Raw genomic sequence first — 9,753 nt, 5'->3', positions numbered from 1 at the left:
GGAGGCTGAGACAGGAGAGTCGCTTGAATCCAGGAAGTGGAGGATGTGGTGAGCTGAGATCGTGCCATTGCACTCCAGCCTGGGCAACAAGAGCAGAACTCTGTCTCAAAAAATAATAATAATAAATAAAATAAAATAATGTTTTATTTGAAAACATTCTTAGTTGATAATGCTGTAGAAAACCAAGTGGCACTGCAGAGGAGGCCCACGAGCCACCGCCTGCCAGCTCCTGACCACTTCCCTGGGGCTGCTGCCGCCGTCTACTGTACCCATTTGGTGGAAACAGGATGTCATGGGGCACTGCTCTGCACCTCCTCCCAGCTCCTCACTCAGTGACCTCCCACGGTGAGCTGAAAAGCAGCCATGGCAGAGGCATTTACACCACAGGCACTGGCAAACACTGCACCTCAGGACTCCCTTCTCCAGAACAGCAGTGGTTAAACATGTACTGCCATGCCCCTACTCAGACTCTACTTTTTTGGTTTGTTTATATTCATAGTTTTTAGGGTACAGGTGGTTTTTGGTTACATGGATAAGTTCTTTAGTGGTGATTTCTAAGAATTTAGTGCACTTGTTACCCGAGTCGTGTACTCTGTCCCCCTTGGGCAGTCTTTTATCCCTCACCTCCTTCCAGCCTTCACCCCAACCACAAGTCCCCTGAGTCTATTATATCATTCTTATGCCTTTGCATCATCATAGCTTAGCTCCCACCTGTAAATGAGAACATAAGATGTTTGGTTTTCCATCCCTGAGTTACTTAGAATAATGGCCTCCAGCTCCATCCAAGTTGCTGCAAAAGACATCATTTCATTCCTTTTTCATGACTGAGTAGTATTCCGTGGTGTGTGTATACCACATTTTCCTTATCCACTCTTTGGTACTCAAGTGGGTTCCATATCTTTGCAATTGTGAATTGTGTTGCTATAAACACACATGTGAAAGTGTCTTTTTCACATAAAGACTTCTTTTCCTTTGTGTAGTTGCCCAAAGATCGAATGGTAGCTCCACTTTTAGTCCAGACCCCACTTTCCAGCCTTTCTATGTGTGAACCTTCTCTCAACAGAATTTGTATGACCTCTTGTTTTGTATTCATCTGCCAGCGTTGCTCCTTTACATCCAACAGAGCTGAATGTAGCTTGGATAATCTCTGCATTTCATTACCTTTCTTGCACAGAACAGAAAGCTCAGGTGGCTGGAACCTGGAGGGTGGTAAGCACAATTCTTCACTGAATGTCTTTGTATAAACAGCCCACCTTGAGGCCGAAATCCCGCCTGAGAAGACAGTGGCCATGAGACTCAGGAAAAATTCCCTGACGTCACTGAATTTAAGTTCTTCACCTTGATGATGACTGGCAAATAAATGCACAAAGTATGAGACAGGAGAAGTAAGCATTGAGGTCTACTGCACAGCAGGATGACTCTAACTAATAATAATGTGATATTTCAAAGTTGCTGGCTGGGCGCGGTGGCTCAAGCCTGTAATCCCAGCACTTTGGAAGGCCGAGACGGGCGAATCACGAGATCAGGAGATCGAGACCATCCTGGCTAACACGGTGAAACCCCGTCTCTACTAAAAAATACAAAAAAAAATTAGCCGGGCGAGGTGGCGGGCGCCTGTAGTCCCAGCTACTCGGGAGGCTGAGGCAGGAGAATGGCGCAAACCCGGGAGGCGGAGCTTGCAGTGAGCTGAGATCGCGCCACTGCACTCCAGCCTGGGCGACAGAGCGAGAATCCATCACAAAAAAAAAAAAAAAAAAGTTGCTAAAGGAGTAGATTTTTAACATTCTCACTGCCAAAAAAATTAAGTTGGTGAGATGATGGATATGTTAATTAGCTTGATTGACTCTTTCTATAATGTACACATAAATGAAAATATTATGTTGGACCCCATAAATATACACCATGATCATTTTCCAGCCAACTTGTTTTGAAATTTGTGTTTCAAGGAGCTGAATGGAGAGAGTTAGAGCTCAGTCGCTACTGTATTCCAGTTGATGACAACTCCAAGAGTGGGTTGTTTTCTGCTGATGACATGGTAGGAAGTTCCTGAGCTTGGTGCAGGTGTGCTGGCTGGAAAGTTGGAAATAATCCCCTGAGTCTCTGCTGTGAAGACCGAGATGTGAGACAGTAGGATCCAGGAGGCTCTATGGGTACCATTTTCCCCAGAGCCACGGCTCAGCATTTGTGTCTGGCTTCTACAGGTTGGAAGACTGCTTGGCCACCCCTAGAATTTGGATGGATCTTGGCAGTAATCTTCAAGTTAACAAACATCTAAAGACTCTCATACTGACAAAAATCTCCCTGGAGAACTACGGGGCATATTACCCGTCCGTGGCCCAGATGGAGAGGCTGTCGTAAGTCTTTCTGGTGGCTGTGGTGGTGGTGGTGCTGGTGGTGGCGGTTTGGTAGATTTAGTGCTTCTGTGAGAAAAGCAGTCATAGGGAAGGTACATGTGTAGGAGCGAAAGTAAGTCTTGTGATCGATGTAATTATATAGATAGGTCAATAAGGGTCCCGCCAAGAATGAAAGAGAAATAATGTATCTACATAAAAGTATGGATTTATACCTAATATGCTGTAATATATCAAGCATGATGAGTCCTATGTATCCATCATCCCGTTTATGAAATAGAGGTCATCAGTTCTGTTTTCCCCTGTCCTCACTGGTTTTATCAACCCTGCCCCCGACCCCACTATGATGACATATTTAATCAGGCTGATCAGGCTCCTTAATTTATGTATAGTATTAATATTACTACCCATGTATCCTTAAACAGGCATCACATCATTTTGCGTTGCTTTGAATTTTACATTAAAGGGCCAGGTGCGGTGACTCACGCCTGTAATCCCAACACTTTGGGAGGCCGAGGCGGGCGGATCACCTGAGGTCAGGAGTTTGAGACCAGCCTGGCCAACATGGTGGAACTGCGTCTCTACTAAAAATACAAAAATTAGCCAGGCGTGGCAGTGTGCACCTGTAATCCCAGCTACTCAGGAGGCTGAAGTAAGAGAATCGCTTGAACCCGGGAGGCAGATGTTGCAGTGAGCTGGTATCTCACCACTGTACTTCAGGCTGAATGACAGAGTGAGACTCCATTTCAAAAAAAAAAAAAAAGAAAGAAAAAAAGGATTTTACATAAAAGCATCACCTGTGATATGTTTTTTTTTCCTGATCTATATCTTAGTGTTCATCTGTTGAGTTGCTTCTATGTTAATTCCTCTTCACTACAGAATGATGTTGATATGAATATCCAAGAAGTTATTCATTCTACTTACAGTTGAGGTTTGAGCTGCTTCCAATTGTTGGCTACACACAGACACACACACACACACACACACACACACGCACACGTTGTGATTAACATTCTAAGAACAGAATTGCTGGGCCATGGTGAGTATTCATCTTCGGTTATTCTGAGTTTGTTTCTAACGTGTACCAATTGGCCAGAGCAATGGGTATGAAAGTGCCCCTAACTCCAAATTATTCTCCAAGTCTTGTTATTATCAGTGTTTTTGTTACCGTTGTTGACAATCTGTTGGACAGGAAATGGTACCTTACGGTTTTAATTTGCATTTCCTTGATTACTAGTGACTATATTTTTATCATCTGACTGTTCATCTTAGTTTCTCTAATTTGCGTGTCTTCCCATGTATTTAATGTGTCTTTCCTTTATTATAACTTTGGAAATTATGTCTCTTCTTAGGCCATCTCCATGTCTGCTATTTGTTCTTTGATTATTGGTGGTCTCTTTCTCTTCCCTCTTAATCCCATATATTTAATTTCTATGTTTTAATTGTTTTTTTTTTTTTTTTTTGAGACAGAATCTTGGTCTGTTGCCCAGGCTGGAGTGCAGTGGCGTGATCTCAGCTCACTGCAAGCTCTGCCTCCTGGGTTCAAGTGATTGTCCTGCCTCAGCCTCCTGAGTAGCTGGGTAGCTGGGATTACAGGTGCCCGCCACTATGCCCAGCTACTTTTTGTATTTTTAGTAGACATGGGGTTTTGCCATGTTGGCCGGACTGGTCTTGAACTCCTGTCCTCAGGTGATCCACCTGCTTTGGCCTCCCAAAGTGCTGGGATTACAGATGTGAGCCACTGCACCTAGTCTTTTTTTTTTCTTTCAGGTTTTAATTTTTATTTCAATAAGTTTTGGGGGAACAGGTGGTGTTTGGTTACATAAGCTTTTTAGTGGTGATTTCTGGGATTTTGGTGTACCCAACACCCGAGCAGTGTACACTGTACCCAATGTATAGTCTTTTGTCCCTTGCCACCCCCCACCATTTCCCCCGAGTCACCAAAGTCCTGTGTATCATTCTTATGCCTTTGTGTACTCATAGCTTAGCTCCCACATATGAGTGAGAACATACTATGTTTGGTTTCCATTCCTGAGTTACTTCAGTTAGAAAAATAGTCTCCCAGCAGGCACGGTAGCTCACACCTGTAATCCCAGCACTTTGGGAGGCCGAGGCGACGAATCACGAGGTCAGAAGATCGAGACCACGGTGAAACACTGTCTCTACTAAAAATACAAAAAATTAGCCAGGCGCGGTGGTGGGCACCTGTAGTCCCAGCTACTTGGGAGGCTGAGGCAGGAGAATGGTGTGAAACCAGGAGGTGGAGCTTGCAGTGAGCCAAGATCGCACCACTGCACTCCAGCCTGGGCAACAGAGCGAGACTCCGTCTCAAAAGAAAAAAAAGAAAAATAGTCTCCAATTCTACCCAGGTTACTGCAAATGCCATTATTTTGTTCCTTTTTTATGGCTGAGTAGTATTCCATGGTGTGTGTGTGTGTGTGTGTGTGTGTGTGTATGTATATATCACATTTTCTTTATCCACTCGTTGACTTATGGGCATTTGGGCTGGTTCCATATTTTTACAATTGCAAATTGTGCTGCTATAAACACATGTGTGCAAGTATCTTTTTCATATAATAACTTCTTTTCCTCAGGGTAGATGCCCAGTAGTGGGATTGCTGCATCAAATGGTAGTTCTACTTTTAGTTCTTTAAGGAATCTCCACAATGTTTTCCATGGTGGCTGTACCAGTTTACATTTCCATCAACAATGTAAAAGTGTTACCTTTTCACCAACACCTTTTTTTTTTTATTGTTTTACTGTAGCCGTTCTTGGAGGAGTGAGGTGGTATCTCATTGAGGTTTTGATTTGCATTTCCCTGATACTTATTCATGCCAAGCATTTTTCCATTTGTTTTTTGGCCATTTGCATATCTTCTTTTAGGAATTGTCTATTCATGTCCTTAGCCCACTTTCTGATGGGATTTTTTTTTCTCGCTGATATGTTCTTTGTAGATTCTGAATATAAGTCCTTTGTCAGATGTATAGATTGTGAAGATTTTCTCCCACTCTGTGGTGTTGCGGGAAGTCAGGGACCTCGAACGGAGGGACCTGATGCAGCCATGACAGAAGAACATAAATTGTGAAGATTTCATGGACATTTATCACTTCCCCAATCAATACTCTTATAATTTCCTATACCTGTCTTTACTTTAATTTCTTAATCCTGTCATCTTTGTAAGCTGAGGATGTATGTCACTTCAGGACCTGTGATGATTGTGTTAACTGCACAAATTGTTCGTAAAGCATGTGTGTTTGAACAATATGAAATCTGGGCACCTGAAGAACAGGATAACAGAAATTTTCAGGGAACAAGGGAGATAACCTTAAAGTCTGGCTGCCTGTGGGCCGGGCAGGATGGAGCCATATTTTTCTTATTACTGAAAACGGGTAAGAGAAATATCTTTGAATTCTTTGCCTGGTAAGGAATATTAATAATTAACAGCCCTGGGAAAGGAATGCATTCCCAGGGAGGTGGGGAGGGGGGCCTCTGAAATGGCCACTCTGGGGCTGTCTGCCTTATGCAGTTGCAGATAAGGGATGAAACACGCCCTGGCCTCCTGCAGCGCTCACCAGGTTTGCTAGGATTAGGAAATTTCAGCCTGGTGAATTCTAGTCAGACTGATTCTCTGCTCTTGAACCCTGTTGAGATGTTTATCAGTGACAATGTGTGCACAGTGGGACGTGGAAGTTCATTAGTTATTCTAGTTTCACCTTGACCTTGTGATCTTGCCCTGACCTTGTGATCTTTTGTTGCCCTTGAAGCATGTGATCTCTGTGACCCACACCCTATTTGTACACTCCCTTTCCTTTGAAAATTGCTAATAAAAACTTGCTGGTTTTACGGTTCAGGGAGCATCACGGAACCTGCCGACATGTGATGTCTCCCCTGGTCACCTAGCTTTAAAATTTCTCTCTTTTGTACTCTTTCCCCTTATTTCTCAGACCGGCTGACACTTAGCAAAAATAGAAAAGAACCTACGTTGAAATATCAGGGACTGGTTTCCCCCGATCCTGTGGGCTGTCTGTTAACTCTGCTGATTATTTCTTTTGCTGTGCAGAAGCTTTTTAGTCTAACAATTTTATTGATCCCCGATTTCTTCACCCCACCATTCCCATATCAAAGCTGCTGTCCTTTCCTTTAAAGCTTGGAAGTCCTAAGTGGTGATGACAGAGGTATGAGGATGCTTCTGCATTCAGAGGGAGAGCCCCGACTGAGATGATCACTCTTCTATGTGAGACAAAGACCCCTCTCCATTTAGTCATCTGTGTGCTTCTCTCCCGCAGGATAGAGAACTGCAACATTACACAACTTTCTTGTGAAAGCCTTGCCTTCTGTCTCAGGAAGAGTAAGACGCTGACCCACCTGAGCTTGGCGGAAAATGCCTTGAAAGATGAAGGGGCCAAGCATATTTGGAATGCCCTGTCACATCTGAGATGTCCTCTGCAGAGGCTGGTGTAAGTCCCAGAATGTTTTCTTCTTGGAACTCCCTGGAGCAGAACAGGGTGATGAAGAGAATCTGTTATATGTTCATTTATGTCACATATTTATTAGTTGCCTACTGCATGTTAGGCATGGTGCTGGTACTGAGGGGAAAAGCATAATAGAGAGGAGAGTTATTATTTCTGATTCAGAGGCAAATGATCTAGAGGCAGAGTTCTCAAACTGTGTACCAAGATACCCAGGAGTGAACTCAGAGGGACGGCAGGGTATTTTAAATTTAAGGAATATTGACATCTGTCTGTTCATCACTGTAAGAATGACTACCTCAAGGTGTAAGAATTGAAGAAAGAGGAAAGAAACGCAAAAAGTGGCTTGACAGTTAAGGACAGGTTTATTTTAGAGAAAACAAACCTAAGAGGGGCTTCTGGCTGAGTTAGGTTAGAGCTATACTCTCTTATAGACTAAGAGTTTTTAAGGATTCAGGGTGGGAGAGTTTGTCAGAGGCTTGGACTGCTTCTGTGACTCTTGGTTGTGCTTATCTAGGAGGGAAAGTTGTGTGTCTGTTCCCATACATCTTCCTGCAGCTGCAGGCATATCCACTGAGTCTGCTTTTAGCTTCCCTGTCTTAGTGCACCTGAAGGGAAAGGAATGTGCTATTAAGGCCTGCTATTTTACTGGGGCTCATGGTATGAGGGTGGAGTTTGGCAATTACCTGAGAGACTTTCCCCACCAACCTCCCTCTGTGCCCAAGCTGTCTTATCTGTGTTTTGCTGTCTGCTCTTTCTAGCCACTTGTAATTAGGAGATAAGTGATTTCCTTGAAATGCATGAGGCTAGAAAGGGAGCTGGAACTTAAAGTGGCAGTGTCTGTCCAAGATGACAATGTTCCTGCTCTGTCACAAGGCAGTTCATTTTCATAGCTTGAAATCAGCCATGGCAGAAGTGTTTGCACCATGGAAACTGGCAGTCACTACACACTAGGGCTTTTGTTTGTTTGCTGTAGAGAGCTGGTTTACTAGGGCATCACTGAACCATAACCATTGAATCTTCCTCTTTATTTCTTGTCTCACATGAGAATATGAGCTGCTAAAAGGCAGGGGCCCTAATTCCTGCCTTCAATTCCCATCCCCTAATTCAATGCCCAAAGCATAGTAAATCTCAGCAAGTGATTGTGAGAGGCATGAGGTGGTGCAAAATAGCCCTGAAACGTTGATACTTTTAGCTTCCCAAAAAGAAGCAGGGAAGGGTGCCACTGCTTTGGAAAGCAGCTGTGGCGGTTCCTCAAAAGGTGAAACACAGACTTAATCTGTGAGCCATCAGTCCCACTTGTAGGTATATCCACAAAAGAAATAAAAACCCACCTCCACATGAAAACCTGCACACAGTTCACAGCAGCATTATTCATAATACTCATAATACCCAAGACCTGGAAACAACCTGTGTGTGTGCCCTGATGAAGGCATAAAGAAAGTGTGGTGTATTCACGTGATGGAATGTTATTTGTTAAATGAAATACTGATTGATGCTACAACATGGACAAATCTTCAAAATATTGTGGTAGATGAAAGAAGCTAAATGCAGAAGGTCACATATTGTATGATTCCATTTAAATGACTTGCCAAATATAGGCAAATCTAGAAAAAGAAAGCAAATTAGTGGTGTTAGGGTACGGGTAGGTTGAGGGAAGAAGGGAGAAGTGGCTTCTAAAGTGCCCAGGGCTTTCCTTGAGGGGTAACAAAAATATTCTAAACTGAATTTACAAAAATGTTCTAAAATTGTGGTGATGATCGTGAAACTTTATACATAGACTGAAAACCAATGTTTGGTACACTTTAAATGGGTAAATTGTGTGGTATATTAATTGCGTCTTGGTTATGCCGTTATGCAAAAACAAAAAACAAACAACAAGCAAATAAAAACAGAACCCAAAAACAAAGAAGTAAAACCTAAGGGTGTTTTCATTTTTTTTTTTTTTTAACCTGTGTTTCTTTGCAGGCTGAGAAAGTGTGACTTGACCTTTAGTTGCTGTCAGGATATGATCTCTGCGCTCTGTAAAAATAAAACCCTGAAAAGTCTTGACCTGAGTTTTAATAGCCTGAGGGATGATGGAGTGATCTTGCTGTGTGAGGCCCTGAAGAACCCTGACTGTACATTACAGATCCTGGAGTAAGTGGCCCCTCATCTCCTCCTATGAGATCAGCAGAAATTGTATATAAGCATCTCTCAGGATGGAATATATAACAGGAAAGTGCTGTCTTTTTAAGTTTCTGGATCATTCCCTCCATTGAATTGGAGAACTGGGAAGCTTCTGAGCAGTGGTTCTCCAAGTGTGGATCAGCAGCAGTTTTGCCTGGGCAGGACAAATGCAAATTTTGGGGCCCCACTTCGCACCTAGGAAATCAGAAACTCTGAGGGTGGAATGCAGCAATCTGTGTTAACAATTGTTTTAGAAAATATTCTTCTAGTTGAATAAAAGATAACAGAGTTTGTCAGTTTTAGACTGATACCTGATATGATTGGTCTTCTGAAATTGAATTTTATACTTAGGAGATACATATATGCACATATACATATATGCACATATAAAGATAGGCATATACACATATACGTACATGCGTATATAAAGATATGCATATACACATATACATATATATGTATATAAAGATACACATATACACATATACGTATGTGTGTAAAGATACGCATATACACCTGTACATACATGCATATATAAAGATACGCATATACACCTATACGTACGTGCGTATATAAAGATATGCATATACACCTATACGTACGTGCGTATATAAAGATACACATATACACCTATACGTACGTACATATATAGATACATATATACACATATATGTACATACGTATATAAAGATACAAATATACACATATACGTACATATGTATATAAAGATATATATATGCATATCTATACACATATATGTACAG

The 9,753-nt window shown here is 42.3% G+C and overlaps 1 protein-coding gene across 1 annotated transcript in view; it reads left to right on the top strand.

Moving 5' to 3' along the window:
- NLRP8 (NLR family, pyrin domain containing 8) overlaps window positions 1-9,753 on the top strand; it is a 48,636-nt gene that overhangs the window by 22,114 nt on the left and 16,769 nt on the right. The window contains exons 6-8 of the mRNA XM_011932570.1: window positions 2,202-2,354; window positions 6,638-6,808; window positions 8,789-8,959. Coding sequence (XP_011787960.1) covers window positions 2,202-2,354; window positions 6,638-6,808; window positions 8,789-8,959 — 495 coding nt within the window. The remainder of the gene's footprint in view (window positions 1-2,201; window positions 2,355-6,637; window positions 6,809-8,788; window positions 8,960-9,753) is intronic.

The sequence above is a fragment of the Colobus angolensis genome, unplaced genomic scaffold (assembly GCF_000951035.1).
Source record: "Colobus angolensis palliatus isolate OR3802 unplaced genomic scaffold, Cang.pa_1.0 Scaffold96, whole genome shotgun sequence".
Classification (NCBI taxonomy): domain Eukaryota; kingdom Metazoa; phylum Chordata; class Mammalia; order Primates; family Cercopithecidae; genus Colobus; species Colobus angolensis.
The sequence above is the reverse complement of the archived record's forward strand: the minus strand, read 5'-3'. Positions and strand labels throughout refer to the sequence as shown.